Source organism: Pelodiscus sinensis, chromosome 5, assembly GCF_049634645.1.
Source record: "Pelodiscus sinensis isolate JC-2024 chromosome 5, ASM4963464v1, whole genome shotgun sequence".
In the NCBI taxonomy this organism is placed as follows: Eukaryota; Metazoa; Chordata; order Testudines; family Trionychidae; genus Pelodiscus; species Pelodiscus sinensis.
Window position 1 is genome coordinate 23404210 of NC_134715.1, and position 27412 is coordinate 23431621.

The 27412-nt window shown below is 44.7% G+C and overlaps 2 protein-coding genes and 1 long non-coding RNA gene across 3 annotated transcripts in view; 1 reads left to right on the plus strand and 2 right to left on the minus strand.

Moving 5' to 3' along the window:
- The window catches only part of DNAJB14 (DnaJ heat shock protein family (Hsp40) member B14), a 39871-nt gene extending 36519 nt beyond the window's left edge, over window positions 1-3352 (minus strand). The window contains exon 1 of the mRNA XM_006133788.3: window positions 2769-3352. Within this exon, the coding sequence (XP_006133850.3) occupies window positions 2769-2901 (133 nt within the window). The 5' untranslated portion in view covers window positions 2902-3352. The remainder of the gene's footprint in view (window positions 1-2768) is intronic.
- A 6929-nt stretch (window positions 3353-10281) lies between these two features.
- On the minus strand, window positions 10282-13676 carry H2AZ1 (H2A.Z variant histone 1). The gene is made up of 5 exons (XM_025189981.2): window positions 13434-13676; window positions 12897-12974; window positions 12266-12379; window positions 10857-10986; window positions 10282-10693 (listed from the first exon to the last, which is right to left on the minus strand). The coding sequence occupies exons 1-5, from the start codon at window positions 13659-13661 to the stop codon at window positions 10632-10634; spliced, it is 612 nt and encodes a 203-aa protein (XP_025045766.2). The 5' UTR covers window positions 13662-13676; the 3' UTR covers window positions 10282-10631.
- A 110-nt stretch (window positions 13677-13786) lies between these two features.
- LOC142829548 (uncharacterized) lies at window positions 13787-23240 on the plus strand. The gene is made up of 3 exons (XR_012904046.1): window positions 13787-14131; window positions 18296-18377; window positions 23136-23240. It is a non-coding gene; the product is annotated as an uncharacterized LOC142829548 (long non-coding RNA).
- Window positions 23241-27412: the final 4172 nt, after the last annotated feature.

Consider the following 27412-nt stretch of genomic DNA (forward strand, 5'->3'; position numbering starts at 1 on the left):
TGTAGGGGAAACTCTAGCCAAACATTTCTCCAGAGCTCAGTTTTATTCTCCCACACCTCACTTCCCTCAGTCCTTTATTCTCAAGCTGAGGTGTCTGCTGAAAAAAGCCACTTCACGTCTCCCTGGTCTGCTGGGGGGGGGCGCTAGCTTCGTGTCTCCCTTGTCTGCTGGGGGGAAGCAGCTAGTACGGGGTTGCCTCACCCCGTTTGTAAGTAGGGATCCGATGTAAGTTGGATCCATGTAACCTGGGGACTGCCTGTATTCCATACAAAAATATCTTCAAAAGAATATTAGTAAGGTTTCAGATCAAGCACTCAAGTTATGAAGTGCCAGAATGAATGTTGCTCATGAAACCTTAATTTTGCCTGCTTTCATATGTGTGCATTATGTTTAATTATGTCATAACATAATATTTTTGCAATAGGATCTCTGCTTCATTCCCTGCAAAGAAGAGATGGTACTCTGATAATGAAGCAGCTATTCCATATTTAATTTTATCCTAATTTAATATATGATTCTATTCCTTATCTACCATACATCATCCAAATCCTGACCTATAGGATTTTTTAAATTTTATTGAAAAGGTTTTCTATTACATTCATCACTGTAATAGTATCTCAGTTTTTTCTACATAAGGCTCGGGTCAGAGAAGCAATGGATTTCCCTCATCCTCATGATCCCTAATATATCTTTTATTTCAGAAGAAGCAATCTACTGCAATTACAATAAAAGTACATTGTAAGCACTTACATACTGCTAGCTCACAAAACTTAATAGGCAGGCATAGGAGAAGGAGGAAGTGTTTAGTAAACTTATACCAGATATCATTCTGGAGCATCACCATGGAGTGCAACTTTAATTGTAATTATTTTATGCTGCAGTATTTAATTTTGTGAGGAAATCTTCTTTCAGTAAAAAGAACAAAAGGAAACTTCCTCATCCCTTGAAGAAAATAAAGGGAATTTAAGTGGAGTCTGGAAACTCAGAAAGTCATTGCATACCCTAACAGAGTGAACTTCTGGCTTTTACCGCCTCCCGGGCACAGAACCCCCGAGACCACAGCAAGAGCCAGGGACTAGAAGATCTTAAGATCCGGAATGACCCCTTCAATAATGAAATTTGAAACCATGCTATTGTTTCTTCTAAATAACCCATCATTTAAACAACTGCTAAAAAATGCTAATGCTTTTTAAAATGCCAGTGTGTAATTGGCCAAAGACACTGTTAAATTCTATTTGAGTGACTTGTCCCATTTTCCACAAGTATTGCTGGACCTCTTTGTTCCCCTTCTTTGATGCTAAAACATTCTATACACTGAGGTTTTAGCTACCAATGCAGATTACTACTACAGACCAAGTTGACAATGGAGTACAGCAACTTTTATGAATGCAGCGAATCCTGCTGTAAAACACATTGGCTCTAATAGTTTGCCCCACAAGTGCAAACAATAATCTACAATAAATTATTTCAGTAGAACATGCTGCTAAACCAAAGTCTTGGTGTCCTTCCAATTATTTTAGCTAAGTATTACAAGTTTTAGCAAAGTGTTTCTCTGAATTTCAACTAACTCGTCAAGTCTTTTAAGGTATGTCTACACAGCAACTAGACACCTATGTCTGGCATGGGCCATGTCTAGCTGCTGTGTAGACATATTCTTTGGCAAATTGTACTAAATAAGAGTCTATTACCTAGAGCAGTAGAATAAAGCTGAACTTGTGCTTTTCTACAACTTACTTCAATTCCTAATTCCAGCCAAAGGATTCTGTTCCCAATACCACTGTCTCCTTTTAATACATGAACAGCCAATCTCCCAACAGTTAAACCTCTTACCCTTCAGTTCCCCTGTTAGTGTCTACCACCAGCCTGTCTGAATGTAGATTAACAAACTGGTTGAACTAACTCAGGGGTGGCCAACCTAAGGCTCCAGAGCCACATGGGGCTCTTCAGACGTTAATACAAGGTTCCTTGCATAGGTATTAAATCGAAGGCCAGAGGATGCTCACTGTTTAACCCCCAGCTCTGCTCTAGGCGCTATCCCTCTCCACTCTTTCCTCCTAGACTCCTGCCACTTCCCATCCTCTCCACTAAGCCTGTCACACCCATGCTTCCCCCCTCCAGTGTCTCCCACTGAGAAAGAGCTGATCACAGTGGGCAGGAGGAAAAGGAGGCAGCAGCACTGACTTGTGGAGCTGCCAGTGGGCAGGATGTGCTGAGAGTGGTGGTGGGGAAATGATCAGGGTTGGTGACATATAACTGCTGCTCTCTGGCAATGTACATTGGTCAATTCTGGCTCCTTCTCAGGTTTAGGCTGGCCACCCCTGTCACTAGCTAATTATTTTGGGTTCACTTTTTGGGTCCTCACCTTGGTCTGTATCTATATATTCACAGATGCATAGCAGCACATGTGCCATTTTCCGTACACATCACCTGAAGTCTGAGTGGAAGAGATTTCTCGGGCCCAAGGCCCGCTGGCACGTTCGGCTCACCAGTGTCCCCGGGGCACAGCCACAAAGAGGGCAGGTTGGGTAAAGGTAGCCCTACAGGGGCTGCTGTGTTTGGCAAACCTAGACGACAGGAAGCAGGAGGGATGGCGCCTCAGAGCCTACCTAGGCCTAGGCGAGCTAGTCGGGGGATTGCCCAAGGCTAGGCCAGCAGGGAGGGTGGCGAGAATAGGGGGGGCTCAGCTCAGGCAGGCCTTCGGCCCGTCGGGGTGTGTGTGTGTGTGTGTGTGTGTGTGTGTGTGTGTCGCGGGCAGGCTCGCGCCTCACCTCGGGCGGTCTCGGTCGGGTAGAGCTTCTGGGCCTTGTGGAGGAAGCGCAACGCCCGGTCGCGGTTAGCGGCCTCCAGCGCCTCCCGGGCGATCTCGATGCATTTCTCCGCCTCGTCCCGGTTCCCCTCCATGGGCTTCTCCTTGCGCCGCCTCCGGCCGGCGCAGCGCAGAGAGAAGGGGCCTGAAGCCAGAGCGCAGGCCGGGGGTGGGGAGGGGGAGTCGGGCTCCGGGCTCACTCCGCACGAGCCATCCCGGCGCGACGCCGCCTCCCCGCCGCTACGGCAACTCCGGCGCGCGGCTCCGACCGGCCGGCCCGCCGGCTGCTTCCGGGCCAAACTGCGCGGCGGCGGTGAGCGTGCGCACTGCGGAGCTGGGGGCTGCTCCTCGCCTAGGGGAGGGCGCGTGTCCTCCGGGCGCCTCCTGCCGCGCCCCCCTCCGGCAAGGCTGCGGGGCTCTTAGGGGAACCCCGCGGGGACGCGGGCGGGAGGCAGGGGTTTGTAATGCGGGTGGCCCGCTCTTACAGCGGCCCAGTAGAGCCAGCAACTTCCACGTGAGCTCGCGGTGCTCTGGGGCAGAGACAGGAGCTGCCTCTGCAACCGCTTTTACCGCCTCCCGGGCACAGAACCCCCGAGACCACAGCGAGAGCCAGGGACTAGGGAGAGCGGCAGTCGGGAGGCGTTAGGAAGCACGGCGGGGAGAGAGAGAGACCGGTCACTATATTGTTTACACGATTGATAACTGCATTCCGGTTCAGTGATGACTGCATTCCAGTTCAGTGAGTTCCATAATTTAAATCAGTGGTCACCAACCAGTAGATCCGGATCTACCAGTAGATCTTGGACCTCTGACAGGTGATCCTGACTAGTTTGGCCAGAAAGCTGTCATCTGCTGTCACTTCAATTGCTCCTCCTCCCACTGTCATGCTGCTCCTGGCCTCTGCCATGCAGCTGCCCCCCTGGAAACCTCCTGCTTGCTGTGTAGGATCTGGGAGGGAGAAGAGGCAGGGTGCTGATGTTAGGGTGTCCCTCCTTCCCCCACTTCTGTACCCTATTTCCACACACAGTGAAGGGGATGGAGGGAGCCTGGCAATGCAAATCTCTGTCACTCTCACACACTGTGGCTGTGTCCAGACTGGCATGATTTTCCGGAAATGCTTTTAACGGAAAAGTTTTCCGTTAAAAGCATTTTCAGAAAAGAGCGTCTAGATTGGCATGGACGCTTTTCCGCAAAGCACTTTTTGCGGAAAAGCGTCACTGCCAATCTAGACACGCTTTTCCACAAAAAAGCCCCGATTGCCATTTTCGTGATCGGGGCTTTTTTGCGGAAAACAAATCTGAGCTGTCTACACTGGCCCCTTTGCGCAAAAGTTTTGCACAATAGGACTTTTGCCTGAACGGGAGCAGCATAGTATTTCCGCAAGAAGCACTGATTTCTTAGAGTAGGAAGTCAGTGCTTTTGTGGAAATTCAAGCGGCCAGTGTGGACAGCTGGCAAGTTTTTCTGGAAAAGCGGCTGATTTTCCCAAAAAACTGGCCAGTCTAGACGCAGCCAGAGTGTCTTTTTGTTCTTGGATAGTGTGTAGCAGAGTCTCTCACTGTAGTCAGTAAGAATGTTGATCTTAATGGGTTGTTCACTTTCAGTCCTTTGGGTACGATGTCCATCTTTTTGTCTCACAAACACACACTGTCCTTCACTCTCATTTCCCGACCTGACAAGTAAGTGGGGGGTTGTTAATTCTTTTAGTGCTTGCCCCGGTAACCCCTGAGAGGCAGAGCACATCTGCAGACACCACTCCTGCAGCTCCCATTGATCAGTAATGGAGAACTGTAGGCACTAAGGCTACGTCTACACTGGCAAGATTTTGCACAAATACTTTTAATGGAAGAGTTTTTCCGTTAAAAGTATTTGCGCAAGAGAGCGTCTACACTGGCACATGTACATTACAACATTAGTGTTCTTGAGCAAATACTCACGGCCAGTGTAGACAGGCGGCAAGATTTTGCGCAAAAGCACGTGCTTTTGCACAAAATCTTGCCAATGTAAACCCAGCCTAGAAGCATATTTTCAAGTGGAGTGCCTCAAGGATCGGTTCTAGGGCTAGTTTTGTTCAACATCTTTATTAATGACCTCGATGAGGGGATGGATTGCACCCTCAGCAAGTTTGTGGATGACACTAAGCTAGGGGGAGAGGTAGATATGTTGGAGGGCACGGATAGGGTCCAGAGTGACTTAGATTAGAGGATTGGGCCAAAAGAAATCTGACGAGGTTCAACAAGGACAAGTGCAGAGTCCTGCACTTGGGACAGAAGAATCCCAAGCATTGTTACAGGCTGGAGACCAAATGACTAAGTAGCAGTTCAGCAGAAAAGGACCTGGGGATTATAGTGGATGAGAAGCTAGATATGAATCAACAGTGTGCCCTTGTAGCCAAGAAGGCAAATGGGATATTAGGGTGCATTAGGAGGACCATTGCCAGCAGATCTAGAGAAGTGATTATTCCCCTTTATTTGGCAATGGTGAGGCCACATCTGGAGTATTGCATCCAGTTCTGGGTCTCCCACTACAGACAGGATGTGGACACATTGGAGAGGGTCCAGTGGAGGCAACCAAAATGATTAGGGGGCTGGCGCACATTACCTATGAGGAGAGGCTGAGGGTGTCATGATTATGAGGGTTAGCCAGCAGCCTGGGGATTAAGGGATTAACTACACCTAGCCAGGTGGAGTGACCAGTAGGAATGTAGGTGGGATTTTCAAACTGGGACAAAGGAGTTTGGGTTTTCTTTTCTCCCTTTTGTCTCTGGGGAGAGTTCTCTGCAGCTACAGAGAGGGATAAGCATGTCTCTCTCTCTCCAAGACACCATTCTTCATTTTCTGTAAGTAGGGTAAAGTTTGGGTAGTTTCGTTAGGTTTTATTGTTTTAAGGATTGGGTATGGGATCTGAGATCTGGCACTGCTTAAAAGATGTTTTGGCTTTTCTTTGTAACTGAGTTCTAGGCCCATGGAGTTTCTCCATGAGCATATTTTGTTACCTCCCTATCTAGTCATTATGTTTGCAACAGGAATATTGTTGTAATAATAAAAGTTCTTTCTCTTCTTTTTATTAACCTGGCAGTGGTTAATTGTGTGCCTTGATTTTTATCTTAGGGGTGAGATTTCCCAAATGATCTTCCCCCTGATTTCTTTATCAACATTTGGGTGGTGGCAGCGGAAGTTATTCCCAAGATCTAGGTTTTTAAGATTTTGGGGGAAGTTTTATACCAAAGCCTGGTAGATAAGGCTTTGGGGTACACTTGCTGGCCCCCACTTCTGCATTTATCATGCCAGAGTGGGGAAGGAGTCATGACAGAGGGATTTGGGCTTATTTAGTCTGCAGAAGAGAAGAGTGAGGGGGGATTTGATAGCAGCCTTCAACTTCCTGAAGGGAGGTTCCAAAGAGGATGGAGAGAGGCTGTTCTCAGTACTGACAGATGGCACAACAAGGAGCAATGGTCTCAAGTTACAGTGGGGGAGGTCTAGGTTGGATATTAGGAAAAACTATTTCACTATTGGTGAAGTACTGGAATGGGTTACCTAGGGAGGTGGTGGAATCTCCATCCCTAAAGGTTTTTAAGTCTCAGCTTGACAAAGCCCTGGCCGGGATGAGTTAGTTGGGATTGGTCCTGCTTTGGGCAGGGAGCTGGACTCGACCTCCTGAGGTCTCTTCCAGCCCTATGATTCTATGAAGTTGTGGGCTCAGTGCCTGTAGATGAGAGGCAGCATGTGGAGCCATTGTTGTACATGTCAGCTGTTTTCAGGAGTGGAGCAGGGCCAGGGCAAGAGTAAGCCTGTCTTAACCCCATTGCTTCACCATGTAGAAACTATCTCAGTTAAATGGTACCTAGCCAGAGCCTGCTTCCTGAACCCCCCCATCCCAGCCCTGAATCGCCTCCTACACCCAACCTCCTGCCCCAGACATGAATCCCCCTGCACCTAAACTCCTTCCCAGAGCTTGCCCCCGAAACTCCTCCTGGACCCCAATTCCCCACCCTGGCTTAGTCCAGAGCTCCTCCCACACACCGCAGCCTGCATTCCTACCCCTACCCCCAGTCTGGTGAAAGTGAGTGAGCAGGGTGAGGCCTTGGAGCAAGTGTATTTGGGTTTGAGGTAGATCTTATATTGCAGTTATATTGAAAAAGTGATCCTGTGGTTAAAAAGGTTAGAGACCACTGGTTTAGATTATTATCCCTTATCAGACATAGAGGTAAAATTCTAGAAACCTTTCAGAATCCATGGCATGCATTCCTAACAGAAACCAAGTAGCATCCCAGTTCCTAGCTGGAGAGCACTAGGTTTTCCCTGTTCTTTAGATGGGGCATATACATGTGTCATTCTATAATACAATTTCACTGTCTTTTAACCTGAAACTGTTGACTCTCCTTATGCAGTGGAAGTCATTCAATAGACCACGGCTACCCAACCTATGGGGCATTTTGGGTTTATGTGGGGCTCAAAATGCAGCCAGGATCCTTCAAACATGGCCTCCACTGGGAACATGTTCCACAACAGCGAGTCACTATAATGAGCTTCTGTTTAATGCATTTTAGTAGTTAAATTCCTGGACTGTCATTGCTCATTAAAAGTGCTGTCATATGGGTGGAAATCAGGTAAATATTGCATTTATTAATATCAAAAGTAAATTAAATGGGGTCTGTGTGTTGTGGTCTTGCCTTAACCTTTGTATTCATGCCCATCAGTGTGAAAAAATATTTGCATATATATTCAACTACACTTAAGTTTCAGTCCTCAGCACGTGCTTCAAGTATCACTTCCAAAGTTGAGCCCTGCAGTATACACTACACTTCGGACACATAGTAGAGACGTTAAAGGAAAAAATGAGCTACTTTGTTCAAGAATTAGGTCAAGCTACTCTGTGTAGTCCTAAGAACCTGCTATAGTATTTAGGAGTTGCCATGAGGTTACAGTGACAAGATTATCCTCACAAAGTAGAATCAGGTCTTTGACCTATAGGCTCCACTGACCCGGTGAATCCCAAGAAATTGATCCTGTGGTAAATGCTACTTGTGTTCTAGTAGAGAAAATGTAGTATGGTAATTCCTCATTTAACACAGTAGATATGGAAAAGGTGGAGGTTGTCTTTCAAGCAGTGGTGTTGTAGTCAATTTTTTGTTGGTGCCGAGTCATCAATGTCCACATTAGATGATGTGCTATATAATACAGCCTCTCTCCGATTTACGAACCAGTTACGGACCAAGCAATTGGTCATAACTCGGTTCGTTCGTAAGTCGGACCCCATTGAGTTACACGCAACCGTGCTGTTTGTAAGCGTGGATTGCGTTCGTAACTCAGGGTCCCCCATTTATGACAGCTTTGGTTGTAACTGCAAATAGTTGTAGGTCGACCGTTCGCAACTTGGGGACCAGCTGTACAGTAAAACTCCCAATAGGGCATCAGCTAGAGCCTGGAAGTGCTCCAGTCAGCTGCTCTCCCGGCAGGGCTGCTGAGAGCTGCATGTGAACTTGTTAGCAGCTAGGACTGGGACACAAGGTTGGGGGAGAAAGGACACTGGGTTACAGCAGGGAGGGGAGATGTCTAGCTCTGAGGAAGGGCAGGGGAAATGGGTTAGAAGTACAGTATGCCTGTGACAGGTCTGCTGGGACCCACACTGTGTCCAGTGAGGGGGGGAAGGGTCACCAGGGAACAGCACAGCCAGCTGCGAACCCTCCACTGCTTTGCAGGGAGGCAGGGGCAGTCCCACGCAGCCACTGGCAACAGGTTGGTTATTTAAGGGATGGTTGTATTCAAAAAATGTTCCCAAAAATTGTGCTATTGTGAAAACATTAAGCAGAAATGTGTTAAACAAGTACTGTATTATGCAGCAGCACTAGAACTGCTGTAAAACTTGCTCTCAATGCATCTTTAACATCCAAAGCTACCCTGTGAATCTCTACAGATGTATGTCAGCCCACCAAGACTAAAATGGAAATGAGCTATGCAAGTTGAGCTATATCAATTGTGGAGCTTATTTTGGATTACAGCACTGCCTACACAGCAGGAAGTCAGAGATCACTTCAACTCCTGTAACACTCATATGAGTAGTAAGGAAGTCCTCTAGCTCAACATTGTCAAAGTATCTGCATGTAGTCACGGACTGTGCTATTTTGAAATAACTTTTCCAAAATAACACTGCTGTGTAGACATAGCCACAGTCTCCAAACCTGCTGTAATGCTATAGGCAAAACCCTATAAAGTTACTCTATTCAGTACTTGATCCTTTTCACCTGTATGAGCAAGTGCAGATGACACTTCAGAGCTAGTGACCACACAACCTTTGCATAAATTACAGCTGCTATTGCTAGAAGCTTACCCCTAAAACCTATGAGTATGTAAGATTGACAAGAGGTCAGCTACCAGTCAGTCTTCTAATTTGACACAGCTTTGATAGCCAGCAGTGCTAGCAGTTAAAGGTAACCAAGACTTACTTGTCCAAAAGCCTTCATAGCAAATTAGTTTCTAGAAGGGGATTCTAAACAGAAAACAAATCTGAGTAGCTTTAAAGAGGGATGTTTTAGTAGTTCTGTGCTTCTAACAGCAACTTCTAGTACTGTAGTTGTATCCTTTACCTGAGGATTGAAGCTAGTAGCAGCAGTGGAGAACTGAAACAAGTCCAGGCTTCTGTTTCTATAGCTGGAGCCTGCATGCTAGCTTTTAATCTTCTGTGAAAGTGTAAGTTCAGCCTAGCACCCAAAGCACAAATGTAGCTCAAGATTGTTAAGATTCCCCACTAGCTAGAAAGGGCTGTATTCTCTTAAGACACGGTTGAAGATGTAAAGTAGTACAGCCATTATTTAACTTTAAAAAAACCCACACACACTTCATGTAGTATGTTAAGGTACCTCTACAACTATGTTTGTAAAGTCTATAGTTGTAGCCAGGTATCATGGCTCTAGCTTAGCACTATTCCAGGTAGCATCTAGTTAAACAATCAAGGCCCCATTAACATCACAGTATTATAGCCTTACTACTGATGCACCACTGTAGATAGTTTTAAACTGCAATATTGAAAGGCACTAGATAAACATGTTTAACTTCAACAAAAACATGCAGTATACAAAAAGTGAGAACAAGAGTCAGAAATCTTTATTCATCTGTCGTAGTCTAGAGCAAACTGTTTTTGCTGTATTTGATAAGCTTTGGCGCTATTTATACAAGCTAGTAAGCAGGAGCTCCCTTCAATACAGATTAATATGCTGCCATCCCCTTTAAAGCTCATGTCTCTTAAACAGCTAAGCTTAGGATCTATGTTGCTTATTACAGATAAGGAGTCAGTAAGTACCATCAGAATTGAAGCAATGACATTCTGCCAACAGAACTTGCTTGAATCAAAGTAAAGTACTTTACAATGTCATAGTAGGGTAACATTTCCTTGGTCAAGAACTGGGTGTCCGATAGGTCTTAAGTTGCTTTTTGGGCAAACAGCTGAGAAAGCAAAGCAAAGCTAATGCACAGAGAATATTATTGATACAACATTTATTGAATTCATCCACTAGTGTGGAAGTAGTCTGTACAAAACCAAACATTTCCTTTAACTTCTACTTCACATTAAAATCAAACAGATCTAAAACAGTCATCTTTAATCAAAAACCCTTACAGATACAATAGCTTCTTTGAAGCCATGGTAACACTTAAATATGGTTAAGACTTCAATGCAGAAATTTGGTATGTTAGAATGCTCAGTGAGCTTTATCTTCTCAAAATTACAAAAAGGCAAAGTTGTGTTTCACAGATACAGTCCACTGGAATCACCAACACTGGACAACTGTTTAATTAAAGTCCTGAGATAACAAGGAATACTGGTATCCTTTAGACAGTTTTCTGTTGTCCTTTCTTTCCAATGAGAGATTTGTGGATATGTGGTATTACACCTAAGGGAAAAAACACCAAGAATTAAGGCAATTTTGAAATGCATTTTCCCTATGTCATCCAAAATCCAGATAGTACTGCAATTGTGTATTAATTTTGTAAAATGCAATTAAGTCTATTTGACTTGAAGTTTAGTTTGAATAGCTATGAGTTGGAATTACATACCACCACCAGCAATTGTTGCCTTAATGAGAGAGTCCAATTCTTCATCTCCTCTGATTGCAAGCTGCAAGTGACGGGGAGTGATGCGCTTCACTTTTAAGTCTTTGGATGCATTTCCTGCCAGCTCAAGAACCTGCAGACAGAGTACATTCAGACCCTACCCACCATATAGAGATTGCAGTAGTTAATGACATCTTCAAAATAGCCGGAAAGATACCATAGGCTAGGGCTACATAGAGATCATCAGGGTCTTGTGTAACAGTTTTGCAGACTGCACTGTTAAGTTTGGACACAGTATTAACAGATTGCATTGCAGGATAATTCCTCAGTCTCCTCCCCATAGTTTGAAGGGGAAGATATTTTGCAAGAGTAAGGCAAAAGAGTTGTGACATTTTGGAAAAAAGTCACACATGCCTCCATGCAATATGATTGGGGTAGCTTATAAACCATTTCAGATCTGATCAAACAGTTTTAAAAGATCATTTAAAATGCAACAGCATCATAGCTATAGTGCTCTCACTACAGCATTTCAAGTGTAGGCATTACCTATGCCAACAGGAGGGGTTTTTACATCAGCATAGATAATAAGCCTCCCTGAGAAGCAAAACTAAACCAACAGAAGATCTGCCATTGATCTAGCATTATCTACACTGGTGATTAGGCTGCTTTAACTACAATGTTCAGAGGTGCAGATTCTTCACACCCTTAAGCAATGTAAAATGCAGGACAATGTAGCACTTTAAAGACTAACAAGATGGTTTATTAGATGATGAGCTTTCGTGGGCCAGACCCACTTCCTCAGATCAAATAGTGGAAGAAAATAGTCACAACCATATATACCAAAGGATACAATTAAAAGAAATGAACACACATGAATAGACAAATCACATTTCAGAACACGAGGGAGATGCGGGGGGGGAAGGAAGGAAGATAAGTGTCTGAATTGATGATTAGAGGTGGGGAGCATGGGATGTTTGAGTTAATGGTATTAGAGGTGATAATTGGGGAAGCTATCTTGATAATGGGTAAGATAGTTCAAGTGTTTGTTCATTCCTTTTTGGAGAGTGTTGAATTTTAACATGAATGACAGTGCAGATGTAAAAGGTCTTTGTAGCAGAATGCAGGTGGTTAAGTCATTGAGAGAGTGTCCTTTCTGGTTAAAATGGCACTACATTAAGCAATGTAGTGATCTCAACCTAACTTTAGTTGAGAACAGACCACAGGGACATCCGTTTATGTTTTTACCAACTTAAATGGGCTTGTAGGGGAAAATGATTAAACCAAGGATTCTTGAACACAACTCTACGACAAATTCCAATAGTAGAAGTATTTCAGAAGACAAGCAACCTTGGTCATTATGCAGCGCCAGCAATGTCAGCTGCTTGCCACATTTCCCCATGGTTCAATTTTACCTCAGCTGTCAGGTACTCCAGAATAGCAGCACTGTATACTGCAGCTGTAGCTCCCACACGTCCATGGCTGGTGGTCCTTGATTTCAAGTGTCGGTGGATGCGGCCAACAGGGAACTGCAAAGGGTCAGAATAGAATTAAAGTGACTCAGGCTTTATCAACAGACCTGAAATGGCTTGTAAGATAGAAGATACACCAATCATATCACATGGAAGGGCTTGGGACTGGCAGACAGACATCACTGGGATAAGAGTGTAAAGTTGCAGTCTTACACTTCTTGCTTCTCTACAGCACTCAGGCAGCAACACACAACTACCCCCTCTACACACATTGAGCGCTCAAGCTCATTGACTATAAAGCATACACCTGCAATTCAAGTAACTGTTTGAGTGCTTTTAGCAGGCTCTCCACCCTGAGATTACACTAGCATAGGTGTGATCCAGTCGTCCACTGTATGTTTTGAACAGTGGGTTGGACTAGACAAATTCCTCAACCTGATCTTCCATGTAAGAAGCTCACGATTTAAAAACCTTGCAATAAGAGTATTCTGCCGTAACTTTGGAGGGCTCTCCAGCAAACCCTTCCCAGTCCAGAGCGATTGTGCTATAAGCAGATAGCTCGCCCAGTCCTCACCTGCAGGCCAGCTCTCTGTGAGCGGGATACCGCCTTGGTCTTGGTCTTTCCGGAATCCTTTCCAGCTTTTCCACCAGCCTAAGGCAAAAAAGCAGAGATTAATGGGGAGCAGCACCTGCCACAAGCGCAGCGTGCCCCATGCTACCCCATACAGAACGCAAGCAGTGAAGGTAACCGGCGCGCGGCGCCTTAAGCGCATGCGCCTCCCGTATCTAACCAGCGTGTCTAATTCCTCCACGCTAGCAGGCCCAAGCAGCTTCCCGAGCGCATGCGCCCCACCCACTTCCGGTCATCGGTGGCGTCACTACTGCGCGTGCGCCATCTCCCTTCTTTCCTCTTCTCCCCCTCCCCCAACAGGTTTAGCATGAGCACCTCCCATTCAGGCAACCGCCACCACCCACCGTTAACCCCCTTCCTTCGCGCGCTTTCACCCTCCGCGGCGCGTTCAGTTCAGCTTCGGCCCTTCCCGCAGCAAGGCGACGTAGCCGCCGCACCCCCCAGTCTCCCCGCTGAGCCCCGTTCCTGCGGCTCTCTTACCATTATGAGCGGTGTTGCAGCGCCACAAACGGGTAGTAAGCGAAAGAGCGCGTGCCCAACCACACCAGCCCGAGCCCAGCACCCGCCGCGATTCAAACTGCGCCCGCTCCCGCCTTGCGCGAGCGCTTTATAACCACCGAACGTGCCCGCATCCGGGAACCCGGCTCCTGCTGCTAGCCAATCGACTGAGTGGGGACGGGCCTTCGCTGAGGCGCCCGGACCAATCATAGGCCAGCGAGTGGGCGGAGTTGGTAGGGTTGAGTGACTGACAAGAGCGGGCAACCCGCTTCCTCGGGTCCTCAAAAGACTCCGTCCATATTTAAAGTGACGTCACCACTCCTCGCTCACGGGCGTGCTGAGTGCGTGGTTCATTGGGTCGCGCTCCGGGGCGGGGAAAGGTGGGAGCCGGGGCCTGTGTCTCGTGACTGCTTATGCAGCTGCCCGGCATCCCTGCTGCCTGGCTCAGCACAGCGGGTGCCTGGTGCATCTATCAAGGTTGCTAAACGGGCGCTCAGAAAACATGAGTCAGTCCTGCCCCTCCCCCCCCCCAGGCTTGCCACATGGCTGTAAAAATCAGGAGCCTCGTGACGCTTTGTGAGAGGGAGTGTGACATGTTCCCTGGGGCTGGAGTACTCCGAGGGCACGTTTTAAGTCTCGATCTCTGTAGAGCAACTAGAAGCAGGTTTTCTTAAAAGCCGGTGAGATTATCTTGCAGCCACACATCATTCCAAGTGTTTTTAAGGAAGATACCACTTAGTGCAAGAGTTGGTCATGCTACATTTGTTTTCCCACAACAGCTTTTATTTTGTCAAATGCTTAGCTGCTCCTGCCTTCTAGACCAGTGGTCCCCAACCTTTTGGGGGTGCTGGGCACCTGGGGGTGGGGCCACTCACGTGCCGGGTACCTGGGGGGGGGGGGGGCTGTGCATGCACCCGGGGGCAGGGCCACCCATACGCCGCGTTCTCAGTGCTGGCGCCACCCATGCGCCACACTCCTGGGGCCGGCGCTGTTCCTATGCTGCACGGCCAGGGTTGGGGCTGCCCATACACCACGCTCCTGGGGCCGGTGCCACTCCTGTGCCGGGTGCCAAGGGGCGGGACCGCCCATGCACTGCACTCCTGGGGCCGGAACAGCCCATATGCTGCATGCCTGGGGCTGGTGCCGCTCCTATGCCACGCACCCAGGGCCGGCACAGCCCCATGCACTGCGCGCCTGGGGGCGGGACTGCCCATGTGCTGCGTGCCCGGGACTGGTGCCACCCCTGTGCCACGTGCCCGGAGCCAGCACCATCCATGCGCCACGCGCCGAGGTTCAGGGCCGGCCCCGATCACTCGGCGGGTGCACAGAAATGGCCTGGCGGGTGCCATGGCGCCCACAGGCACCACGTTGGGGACCACTGTCCTAGACTAAGGGGAGACTTTTTAGGACCTTTCCATTTATTCCAATGAGTCTCAAGAACAGTTACCCATTGCGTGTCTGCGGGAGGTGGGTGTACCATAATAAGGGTCTAGTCAGGGGCGCCCCGTCATTACGTCACGGCCATTGACGACCGTGCAGGTGGGGGCGCCAATCGCGCCTTCCACCTGGGGCGCCAGCTGCCGCAGCCAGCCTTGGGCCGCTTCTGGGTCTAGTCAAGTGACAATCAGGAAGGAAGATGTTTCCAATGGAGTTATCTTAACATGATTAATAGTTCTCTGCTCACCCTTCTCAAGCACAAATCTTTGAAAGCATATTGCAACCTATGTGTATATCTACAGAGGCCCTCAACCTTGAGTTAGAATTAATTGGCATTCTATACTCAGCTAAAACCCCATGTAGACATTTTGTCAGGAACTAGAAGTTTTTCCATGTAACTCCATTAGGTATCTTGCAGGTTTCTTTGAATTACCTGGTATTAATCACTGTCAAGATAGGAGACCAAAGACATCACTGATTGATGCAGTATGGCAATTGCTAAGTCAACTGTCATAAACTTGGTAAATGTGGTGGCAGGAGATGATTGGTGAAGCACTTTTGATTTAGGAATTCGTTTCCCATCCTACTGTTTTATTGTTGCTATGCTGAGAAACTGAAATCCTCAAACAGAATTAACTCAAAGTTTGATCTTGTTCTGAATTAAAACAAGAGCTTAAATTTAGAAGTTTTCAATGAAAAGGGCGTCCCTATCACAGCAAGGCTACGTCTACACTGGCCCCTTTTCCGAAAGGCGCATGTTAATTTCACAGGTCGTAATAGGGAAATCCGCGGGGGATTTAAATATCCCCCGCAGCATTTAAATAAAAATGTCCGCCGCTTTTTTCCGGCTTTTAGAAAAGCCGGAAAAGAGCGTCTACACTGGCCCCGATCCTCCGGAAAAAAAGCCCTTTTCCGGAGGATCTTATTCAAAGTAGGAATAAGATCCTCCGGAAAAGGGCTTTTTTTCCGGAGGATCGGGGCCAGTGTAGATGCTCTTTTCCAGCTTTTCTAAAAGCCGGAAAAAAGCGGCAGACATTTTTATTTAAATGCCGCGGGGGATATTTAAATCCCCCGCGGATTTCCCTATTACGACCTGTGAAATTAACATGCCCCTTTCGGAAAAGGGGCCAGTGTAGATGAGCCCCACAAGTCATCCTATGCTGAAAACTGAAAGGGCAGGCTGTCAAGAAGCCACTCCCAGACTCCTCATCAATCCACCAGATAGAAAGTCTGGCAGGATTCCATGAAGCCCTGCCTGCTTGCCATCTAGCCTTCATCAAAATTAAACCATCTCTACAGAACACTTAAAATTTTGACAAATCAGTATTCTGAGGGGAAAAAGTCTATTTATAAGTGCAAGATAAGGTCATTTTCAGACTTGCTGGAGAGGATAATACTGTTATTTCCTCAAGTAATGTTCTGAGGGAAGACGGGTCATTTTAACTTTGGTCAAAAGTTTCAGAATATTTTATGTGCATACACCCTCAAAGATTTAATGATGGGCGGGCTTTATAAGTAACAAAAAATAAGAAGTCCCTGGTATTTATATTGTAACAAGTTACTCTGCGTGGACCTTCAACATATCTTACTCAATGAAAGTTTCAATTGTCTGGCAATCTAAGCAAGTGGCATTTTTAGATATTGCAGCATTACCATCTTGAACGTACCATTAGCATTTTATAATAGTCTTCATCTAAAATAGAATTTATTTGATCATTGTATAAGGTGTCTCCGGTGACAAAGGGGCACATTTTTAAAGTTATTTGGATGTCTGAAGATGTAGGATTTTTAACTATGCCTGGGGTATTCAATTTCTACTGAAGTAATTTTGACTTGCTCACCCGGGTACTTTTGAGAATCACTGTAGGACCCTGTCTGCCTCTTTAGATATCTAGGGCTAGATTCACAAATAAAACTGGTTTCCCCTGACGTACAGTGAATTCTCAGCCACTGGTGAGCCATCCAATGCATGGGGAAAGTTAAATACCTACAAAAGGGGGTTGAAACCTCCACACACACTCCTCATTGGTGGGAATGGCTCAGATACTTTGGTGGGAAATGTCAAGGGGCAGGGCCAAATTCTTCAGAGGTAGTTAAATTCCTTGACTGAATTCACAGCCGCTACCTCGCTTCTGCAGTGAGGTGCCTAAGGCAGGTCAGCCTTTTCTTGTGTCAACAGCCACATCCATCAGTGCTAATAAGTCAGTGGTTAGAGCACTTGCCTGGGATGAGAGAGACCTGCTTTCAAATTCTTGCTCTGCCTGATTTGGAGCAGCAATTTGAACTTCATTTCCTACATAATGGGGGAGTCCCCTGGCTATTGAGCAGAGAGATTTCATGGATGACTCTGTAGCCTGTCTGGCTGCTGGAGCATTTGCCTGGAAGGGGAGACATCCAATCTCCTTGAACTAGTGATCTTTTAAAAAAGTTGTTTATCCACTTTGGACAGCTTTTATGGGAGAGACTGAGGGAGCCCCACATCATAATACCCCATTGCCTAACAGTTAGCTTAGTTCAAATCAGAGAGAGTGTGTGCAACTGAGGGTGTCCCACATCCTGGGTGGGAAATCCACTTCTGGACTAAAAGTTTTGAGAGGTCATGCCCCTCACAGGCTTCTTGTTAGAACACTTAAAGAAGCTTTGCGCAAAGAATCCCAATCAGGAAGAGACACCTCCCTGCAGACTGGCTCAAGAGAGGCATGGGGCTTTACACACCCTCCCTCTCAGCTTGGCATCTCCCACAGCTATTGTAGAAGCAGAACTACCTACCATGTTCATTTGTGTGAATCCCATAGTGAGGTACTCAGTTCTCCCCCAGCCAACCTACAGGGATCCCAGGCACCTAATGCAGGCTTTGTGAATAATGGTGCTTTTTCTAATCACTGGTAGGTGTTGCGAAGTTGAATATCACTATGCCAAAGTTTCTTTGTAAAGCTAGTGTAATGAGCTGATGCTGTTCCAAAATATGGATAGATAAGGTCACACTGACACTGCAAGAATAATCCACTGCAAGAATAGTTTAAATAACTAAACTATTTAACTATTTAGTCACTAGTTCCCTCCCCAGCCATTGTGTATAGACAGGCTGTTATAGCAGGAATCCCATAACTGTAATTTCACTGTAGACAGAAAAAAAAAATCTGCTACGAGTATATGTCCAGCGTTTTTCAAATCCTAATAGCAACAAAATATTTGCAGTGTTGGATTTTTTTGGAAGGAAAAAAAAATCAAGTGCAGACTTTCATGCAATATTGCTGTTGTACAATTAGGTATTTAAAACCTAACGTGCACTTCTGGACAACCTGAACCTTAATCTTGCCTTTTTATATTGTTAGTTTTAATGTGATCCACATCCTATTTCTTAAATACAACAGAATTTTTTCTAACACTACTTTGCATTTATATAGCGTTTCTTCCAAAGATCAATCTGATAGACATTTATCCACAGAAAACACTTGCAAGATACTTGCCTACCACCATTTAAAACAGGTAAGTGACAAACACATTTGTGACCTGATTTCCAAAAGACTGTGTTCTAAAGGCTTGTCTATACAGATTCAGGAACTGGTTAAACTAAATCTGAACAAGGCCTTCTTGTTCTCAAATAAGAGTGCACACTTCCAGGGGTAGTCCTGAACAGTTATTTCCCTAAAATCACAAAGTCAGTGTGAGAGTTTATGAATAGAATGTAAATATGACTCAGACTCCTCTGCTTTGACAAACACAAGACCTTCCTTATACAAAAGGGAATATATGTATTCAAGTAATATTGTATTACATTAGTGCCTAGAGCCCCAATCAAGATCAATGCCTCATCATACCAGAAAAGACAGAAACTTATAGGGAAATGTATCCAGGAGGTACTGAGAAAGGCATACCCAGACTTTCGTAGTACTGACTTTCTTCAACCTCAAAATTAAAATCCACAGCTTTCTGCAATCAGAGACCTTTCCCATTTTTCCAAGTGCAGCAACAAGCAGGACAAGTTGTTCAGATACAGCTAGGTTACGTCTACACTGGCCCCTTCTTCGGAAGAGGCATGCTAATTTAGAACTTTGGAATAGGGAAATCTTTCAAGTAGGAATAAGAGATCCTCCGGAAAAGGGCTTTATTCCGGAGGATCGCGCCAGTCTGGACGCTCTTTTCTGGCTTTTCCCCAAGCCGCAAAAAAAGCGGCAGCCATGTTTATTTAAATCCCGCGGGGGATATTTAAATCCCCCGCGGATTTCCCTATTCCAAAGTTAGAAATTAGCATGCCTCTTCCGAAGAAGGGGCCAGTGTAGACGTAGCCCTAGTGTTTTGTGTGTATGTGGGATGGGTGTATGTCTTAGACTTTGGATTTGGAATGCAGGAGATTCTGAACTTTGGAGAGATTAGGTACAAGGAATTGTTTCCAAACTGGAAGCATAGGTAGAGCCCTGCAAATCCATAGATATCCGCTTTACAACTGCAAATATCTTTAGATAATTTTTGTAGATGCAGATATTAATTTTGTGTCTGCACAGTGCTCTAAGCATAGGTATGCTTCTGAGCAAATGGAGAAATGGTTGGAAGAAGCTTGGGGGTCAGACTAAACTGGGAGGGGAACAAATTGGGTTTTTGCTAGCAGTGGGAATGGGATCAGTTTGTGAAATCAGATTGGGTTGATTGATGATGGTTAGAAGGAGGAGACAGGCAGTCAGGGAACTACGAAAGAACACAAATGGGAGTATTGTTTGTGCTCAGTCTATGATTCAGGCTAGAAATATCCCAATTCCACAAGGGGAGGAAATAGGAGAGGTACTCTTTACTTCTCAGTTGCCCACTATCCTTCCTTGTCCTCCATCACAATTTTTCCCACAGACCCTGGGTCTCTCCCAGTCTCTCTCCCCAGTGCCTTTGAGTTATATTCAGGCTGCTGGGGACAGCTGAAGGTGAGGCAAAAGGTACCTTGCTAAGTGAAGCCGTGTTATTTTGGACACCAGCCATTACTTCTTAACAATATAAATATTGGGAGGACACACTTCATGCTGTTTCAGAATGGTAGTCCAGACTGTTCATATGACTGTATTCTACAAACTTTTTTTGGTAGTGCTAGATTTATCCAAGCCGTACTATATCAGAATTAATACAATAGTAGGAACCAATGACAATTAGAAATAGCAACATGTTTTTCTAAACACCATTTTGGAAATTCACTTTCACATAATTGCTTACTAGAACTCCAAGTATTACTAACTGTTGCAGTGCTATAGAAATCTAGAGCTGAAACTACTGATACAAATGTGTTTTGTGCAATGTTGGCTAAAGAAATCTAAAACGTACTAATCCATAACAAGTGATATGGAAGTACAAATATGAAGTGCCCCAAAGAATTAGTTCCTCCCTTTTTCCTACAGAAGGACTGGAAACTGTGCTCCATAGGACATTTTTGGAATAGGGCAGCTGGTTTAATAAAGGGAAACTTTTCATCCTGCTTTCTTTCTCCCTTCAAAGCTCGGCTAGGAAGTACAGTAGAGGGCTATGTAAGAACGGAGCTGAAGGAACAAAAATAGCTTTGCCACAGACAGCAATCTTCCCTTCCCCCCACCCCTTTGGTGGTTTACATAGCAACTTCAGCCACAAACTTTTTATTTTCATATGCTCCAATTTAACAAAGGGTGTTATTTTGAACAGCTTTAGTTAATTGTGTGTTACCATTCACCTCCATTAAATCTTAACTATCATTTTCTTTACTGATAGAAGGCATATGTAAATGTAAAAGGAATATTCACACACAAGTTTGTGTTAGTTTAGATTAAAAGAATTTTTACCACAAGATGTAATTCTGTTCAGACAAGGCCTAAGCTAGCCAACAAGTCTCTTTCTGAATATGCCTGTAGAAACCAACTGCATTATTTAAAAAGGTACTAATGTAATACGAAAGGTTATAATATTGTTAATTCCTTTTTCATCATATCCTAATGGTGAAGGACTCAACTACAGTGTATTTGGAGAAACAAAAAGGAAGAGACAGTTTGTAAAAAAACCTCCTACAAAACAAGTCCAAGCACTGTACATTATATGACATAAGGGTACCTTACCACATCCATGTTCTTACAGAAATGTACTCCTAAAAATTCTCTCACTTAGGGTATGTCTACACTACAGAGTTTTGTTGGAAAAATGGCCATTTTCCTGACAAAACTTGAGGAACGTCCACACTGAAATCGTGCTCTTTTGCAAGTAAATCAAAAGAACAGAGGACTTTTTCTGACAGCGGTAATCCTCATTCTACAAGGAAAAAGCCTTTTTGCACCCTTACCTTCAGTGAGCAAAGAGAGTCTTCCTCTCTACTCTCCTTCCCTTGATGAATGCTTCAATTTCCCCTTTAGGCCTGACACATTTCTCTCTTGTTTTGTTTTATGTAGTTATATAGATTTTTTTCATAAGCTTTGTTTTTAGCAGCTGCTAGATATTAAAGCATATTTTGTTTTAGGTATTTGAAGTTAGTAAGAAATTGTTCTAAATTGTCTTTTTAACTTTGTAAGTCTGTAAGAAATCCTGCCTGTTCCTTTGTAAGATAAATTGCTTTCTCTGAAATGAGCTGTTCTTAGTGTGAATGAGGAACATGGGAATACAACAGAAGACTCCAGCACCAGATGGTCAGAATGGTTAACAAGAAGGTGTGAACTCAGGCATCGGTCAAATTCAGGATGCCAAAAGGGGGTAGAATAGATTACTCTAAAACAAGGGCATACACCTGTGAATGAGATAAACCAGCTGCAGTCACTCCCCGGATATTCATTAAAGTACTGATGAAGCATAACAGTGGAACCAGCTTTGAGGTAAAACAATTAGATGATTTCAATCTGTCACTGCAAAAACCTATAGACTAAAGTTGGGTCTTACAACCATAACAGTAGGGTGTGTTGCCAGGAAGCTTTGGTTTAGTCCTGTGAAGACAACTTCGGAGCATTGGACTGCAGCTGACAGACCCCGACTCCTTCCTCATATCCAGTCCAATTGGCCAGTAGGCTTTCAGGAACACCAATAAGACTGGTAACTCTGGCTATGTCTACACAGCAACGTTATTTCAAAATAACTAACGTTATTTCAAAGTAACATAGTCCATGTCTATCCAGCTGGCAGTTATTTCGATATAATGTCAAAATATTGTCAAGCTTCAAGACTTCTTACTCCGACTCCTGTAACCCTCATTTTATGAGAGGTAAGGGAAATTGAAAAGAGTGCTCTATTTTGAAATAAGTGCTGTGCTTCACCAAAACTTGAAATAAGCTATTTTGAAATAAGCGTCACAATTGACGTAGCTCAATTTGCGTAGCTTATTTTGAATTAAGCTCTGTTGTGTAGACACACCGTATGACACCAGCTGCATAACTTTGTGTGTGAATAGACGCATATGCTAATTTCTATGTTGTATTTGCAATAAACATGGCATATTCCCTTTCCCCCTGAAAAAGACCCTTTGTGTGTTTCTTATAAACATAACACCAATGGCTTCATTCTTAGGACTTAGTTACTGAAGGGTAAGCTTATTTCGAAATAGCATGTCTACACTACAGGGAAGCCTCAAAATTAGTCTGAGGCAGGCTTCTCTAATGTAGACGTGCTATTTCGACTCAGCATCCCAAGAGGCACTGGGAAAGTATAACTTAGAATGGCCCCGGTGAGGGGCTATTTCAAAATAGCAGCAGTGGAGCATCTACACGTGCCTTATTTTGAAATAGTTATTTTGGAATAGGCGTTATTCCTCGTAGAATGAGGTTTACAGATTTCGGAATAAGCAAAATCCATTATTTTGAAATTATTTCGAAATAACAGAATGGCTAGTTATCTTGAAATAATGGCGCAGTCTAGACAGACCCTAATGGTGTTGGATTTCCAAAGCAGTAGGGAGTATCAAACTTGTCCCAGGCTAAGGGGGGCCCACAAAAAGATAAGCACTTTTGGCAGCCTGGAGATCTTTTTGCAGTCCACCCCCTTACTGCAGGGCCCTTGGCTGCAAGCCCTAAGACCCCTTTCTTTATCCAGTCCAGAGTTGAAGGCAGTAATGGCTGCCATTAAGTGTGTCTTTGATCTATAGAACGATCACATACTTGGTTAAAGTTGATGCGTGCACTAACCACCTTTCATTCAGGCTACATAAATAGAAGGAGCAATTAAATGTTCCTGTGTGTAATGATCGTTGACATTATAGGAAGCCATCACCCAAAGCAATGAACTGTATGGCTACACTAATCACAAGTTAATATATGTGGCTTTAAGGGTTTCCCTGAGGACTGATTGCAATGAGGAGGCAGTGGAGAGGACTGACCGTGTGAAAGAGGCAGAAAGTAACCAGAAAGTCAAGAGAAAATGAGAGCAGAAATGGTAGGTATAATCTGGAGATAAACTGGGGAGACAGAGCTTCTTATAGATACAATATTCAGTAGATATGTAGACCTACCTCTGTGAAGAAGGAGACGGTATTCTGTTCTTTGTTTGTACTGTGTTCAGGATAATAGGGTTTTGTTTACATTCTTGTAAATAGACAAGATTGCACCAAAAAAATAGCTGATCCGTGTTAGCAGATTTTCCTCCTATCAGGGACAAGGTCTCAAATATTGGCTAAGCATTGGAGTAAAATAGAGGAAACAACCTACATTTGTGCAGAAATGTAATCAGTGCTCATGAGCTAAGCAAATTCAGGCATGGGTAGGGTGGGGTGTTTCTGCGCTGTACAGGCATGATGTATACAGGCAGTCCCCGACTTACGCGGATCCGACTTATGTCGGATCCGCACTTACGAACGGGGCTCTCTCACCCCGGAGCTCGCAGGCAGCGGTCAGCCACCTTGAGCTCCGGGGCGAGAAAAGCTGCTCCCGGTGCCCCTGGTCTACTGGGGACCATCTCCAGCAGACCAGGGGCACCAGGAGCAAACCCGCAGCAGCGGCGGGGTTCCCCGCTTCTGAGGCTTTGCTCTGGCAAAGCCTCAGAAGCGCGGGGACCCTGCCGCGGCTGCGGGTTTGCTCCCGGTGCCCCATGTCTGCTGGGAACCGTCTCCAGCAAACCAGGGGCACCGGAAGCAAAGCGGTCCGGTGCCAGAGCAAAGCCTCAGAGGCGAGGCACACCGCCGCTGCCGCTTTGTTCCCTGTGTCCCTGGTCTGCTGGGGGGGGGGGGCGCAGCTAGTGTGCCCCCCCCCCAGCAGACCAGGCTTTTGTTGTGGACCCTGGAGCAGAGCAGCTGGGGCGCTGCCGGTTGGTCCCGCAGCGCTGGTCTGGGCACTACTGGACCAACCCGGCAGCACCCCAACTGCTCTGCCCCAGGCGTCCTGATTCAGCCGCTGCTGGTCAGTTTCAGCAGCGGCTGAATCAGGACGCCTGGGCAGAGCAGCTGGGGTGCTGCTGGGTTGGTCCAGTAGCGACGAGGAGCGGTGCTACTGGAGCAACCCAGCAGCACCCCAGCTGCTCTGCCCCAGACATCCCCAAGTCAGCCGTTGCTGAAACTGACCAGCGCTGACTACAGGAAGCCCGAGGCACAGTTGCTCTGCCCCGGGCTTCCTGGAATCAGCTGCTGATCAGTTTCAGCAGCAGCTGACTTGGGGTTCTTAAGTTGAATCTGTATGTAAGTCAGAACTGGCGGTCAGTTTCAGCAGCGGCTGAATCTGGACGCCAGTTCCGACTTACATACAGATTCAACTTAAGAACAAACCTACAGTCCCTATCATGTACGTAACCCGGGGACTGCCTGTACTTGAATTAACAAAGTAATTAAATTTTTATAGTGGCTTTCAGTTTACTCTGAAGGCATATTTTGTTTTTGTGACATCACTAATTTGGTAGTGTAGAGATTGAAAACACAAGGATTAGTTCTTTCACCAGTCATTTACAATCATGCTCCTGCAATCAATCTAGTTATAATTAATTTGGGATAAAAAGCAAGAAAAGATTAAATAAAAGAGAAATATTAAAAACATATAGATGAGTTCCATCTCTGGTTTTTAGCCAAATTTCTTTATTTTCCTTGTCTTTCCCCCCAGTTTGCCCAGTGGTTGACAGCTGACGCTATTAATTCTTCAGGTTCACAGGCATCGATTACTTCTTCAGCAATGCTAGGCAGCAATAGGGACTATTAGAAAGTACCTCTAGTTTGTAAGTTATTTCAGAAATATTTAAGTATTGTCTTTCTATTTAAGTTGAGTAAATTTGCCAACTTTAATTTATTTATTCAAAAGTAAAAGAGAGAGAAAAAGGAGATAGTAGGATGAAATCGGTCCTTTCTGTGGAAAAACAATGGGACTGGAGCGAAAGAGAAAAATTCTGTGGTGACTCTTCAACAAAATGCTCCTTTATAGAAGCAGAGTTTCATCATGGCTCTTTTTGTGGGGATGGAAGGGCAAATGACAATCTAACCCCACCCCTGGAATTATCTGGAGAGAAAATCCACAAGGGATTTTTTTCTTCATTAGTACCTCTTGTTAGTTTTATTGCAGAAGGGGGATGGTCCAGCATCTGGTTACTAGGCAGCTGCTCAAGAATTATTTGAATGTGCAAATCGGTTATGCCTGTCATTTGTTCCTACTGTAGAGATCCTGAGTTAATACCTATTTTCACCTCCATGTAGAGTGATGTTTACAAAATCAAGACCATAGCTGGACTGAAAAAAGTATATACAACTGGTACCAACATAAATTACACACCAGATATTAAAATATTAAATCAATATTATGTACACTTAATTACAGCCACCTGTAACAAAGAACTACAAACATCAAGGGATGTTCTATGTCAATGAGAATATTTCACTAAACATAGGCTGAGCATCAGAATGAATATACATATTTTGTGCATGTCTCTACAAGTGGCTATAGCAACAACATGCAGATTATGTAGTAGATGGAATACAATTTCTTCCACTATTTGATCTGAGGAAGTGGGTCTGGCCCACGAAAGCTCATCATCTAATAAACCATCTTGTTAGTCTTTAAAGTGCTACATTGTCCTGTATTTTGTTTAATCTCCTGAAATGTTACTTTAAATGAACAAAATGTATTGGCCACATGGTGGCAGCATAATTTAAGAAATGAAAATAGGTACCTGAAATGTAAAATATGCAACCCATATTTTTATAGAGTTTTAGGTTATGTCTTCACTGACAAAAAGCAGATATTTTTCTTTGATGGTGGGTTAACTATCAAGGATTAGTTATCTCACTGTAAAAGCCTAGTGGAGATAAGGTTCTTGAAGTTTTCACTGCAGTATAGCCATGCAAGGTCAGCATTATACTTAGAACCCTGCAAATCCACAGATATCCACCTTATATATCCGTGAGTATCCACATGCACAGATGTGGATGCGGATATCTGCAGCACAGTTTTGCAGATATAGATGTGGATACAAATTTTGTATCTAGAATCTTGCAAATCTGCAGTTATTCGCTTTATATCTGCAGATATCTGCATCCCTAGATGTCTGTGGGATATTTGCAGCACATTTTTTTGGATACAGAAGTGGATGTGGATACAAATTTTGTACCTGCACAGAGCTGTAATTATATGTTCTTCCTTGCCTGTAACTGCCCTAACCTAGTTTACCTCACGCTAAAACTGCAGTGCATTCTCTCTGCTAGGATTTTACAACAGGATAGCTAATTTATCTTAGTTATTCCACACAACTTTTGTTTTAGAATGAAGAGATAGTATTACCACCATTGCAACTCCCTGGATGGTAAGATAATGTGATTTATCTGATTATGCATTGTATAAACAGCTAGTCCTTGAAGAATTAGTTATTGATTTTAGCCTCTGTCTTCCAACTCCCTCTTTAATAAAACTAGGGGGCTGTGCCCTCTGCTTGCTATGCTCGCCTACCCCCCTCTCTCTGGCTGCTTTTGCTTCACTGAGGGAGCCTGTTGATGCTGATGACACTACGATTTCATCCTGTTGCCTGGCAGGAACATTCTGTCATCCAGCAGGAAAACTTTTTTATATATAGAGAGAGATAAGTCCTATCTCTAGCCTGCTATTTTTTCACTTGCCAAATAACTCTCTGGCTTCATTTCTCTTCTTCAGGTACTGCTTGTTGGACATACTGGGGTCAGGATAGTGTCTACATGCTTTTGTGCTGCACTCAGCATAGTAGCTCCTTAATTGATTAGGACTTCGACATCATATGTAATATAAAAAAAGTTAAATAATAACGCTCCAAACATTAGTATATGCATGTTGCATCATCATCATTTATGAATAATTTCTTATGCTCTTGCACAAAAAGCACTGGACAAAACCAAATTGAGTTGCTGTGTTGTATTGTCTAAGCTTTTCTTTGCTTCATCAAGTTTCCCAAATAGTAAGACTTACCTGTTCTGCTTGATAGATGACTTGTACCAGGGGAGAAAATTCTGGGAGAACCTGGGGACCTTTGGCATTGCACTGGTTAAATGGCAATTGTTCAGTCTGTTTCTTCTTTGTATCACAATGAGGGATATATATCCATTCTCCTTATCACAGTGAGGCAGCTGGATCATCTGTACCATAAATCAGGAGAAAGAACAATGGAGTATA

What these genes read in the sequence shown, in the direction of transcription:
- H2AZ1 (XM_025189981.2), bottom strand. Translation starts at nt 13,661, where the DNA reads ATGATTGGTCCGGGCGCCTCAGCGAAGGCCCGTCCCCACTCAGTCGAT. An exon ending in CACAGAGAGCTGGCCTGCAG is followed by an intron (nt 12,380 to 12,896) that starts GTGAGGACTGGG and finishes GACCCTTTGCAG; the next exon opens with TTCCCTGTTGGCCGCATCCA. An exon ending in GGCAACAATTGCTGGTGGTG is followed by an intron (nt 10,694 to 10,856) that starts GTATGTAATTCC and finishes TTTTTCCCTTAG; the next exon opens with GTGTAATACCACATATCCAC.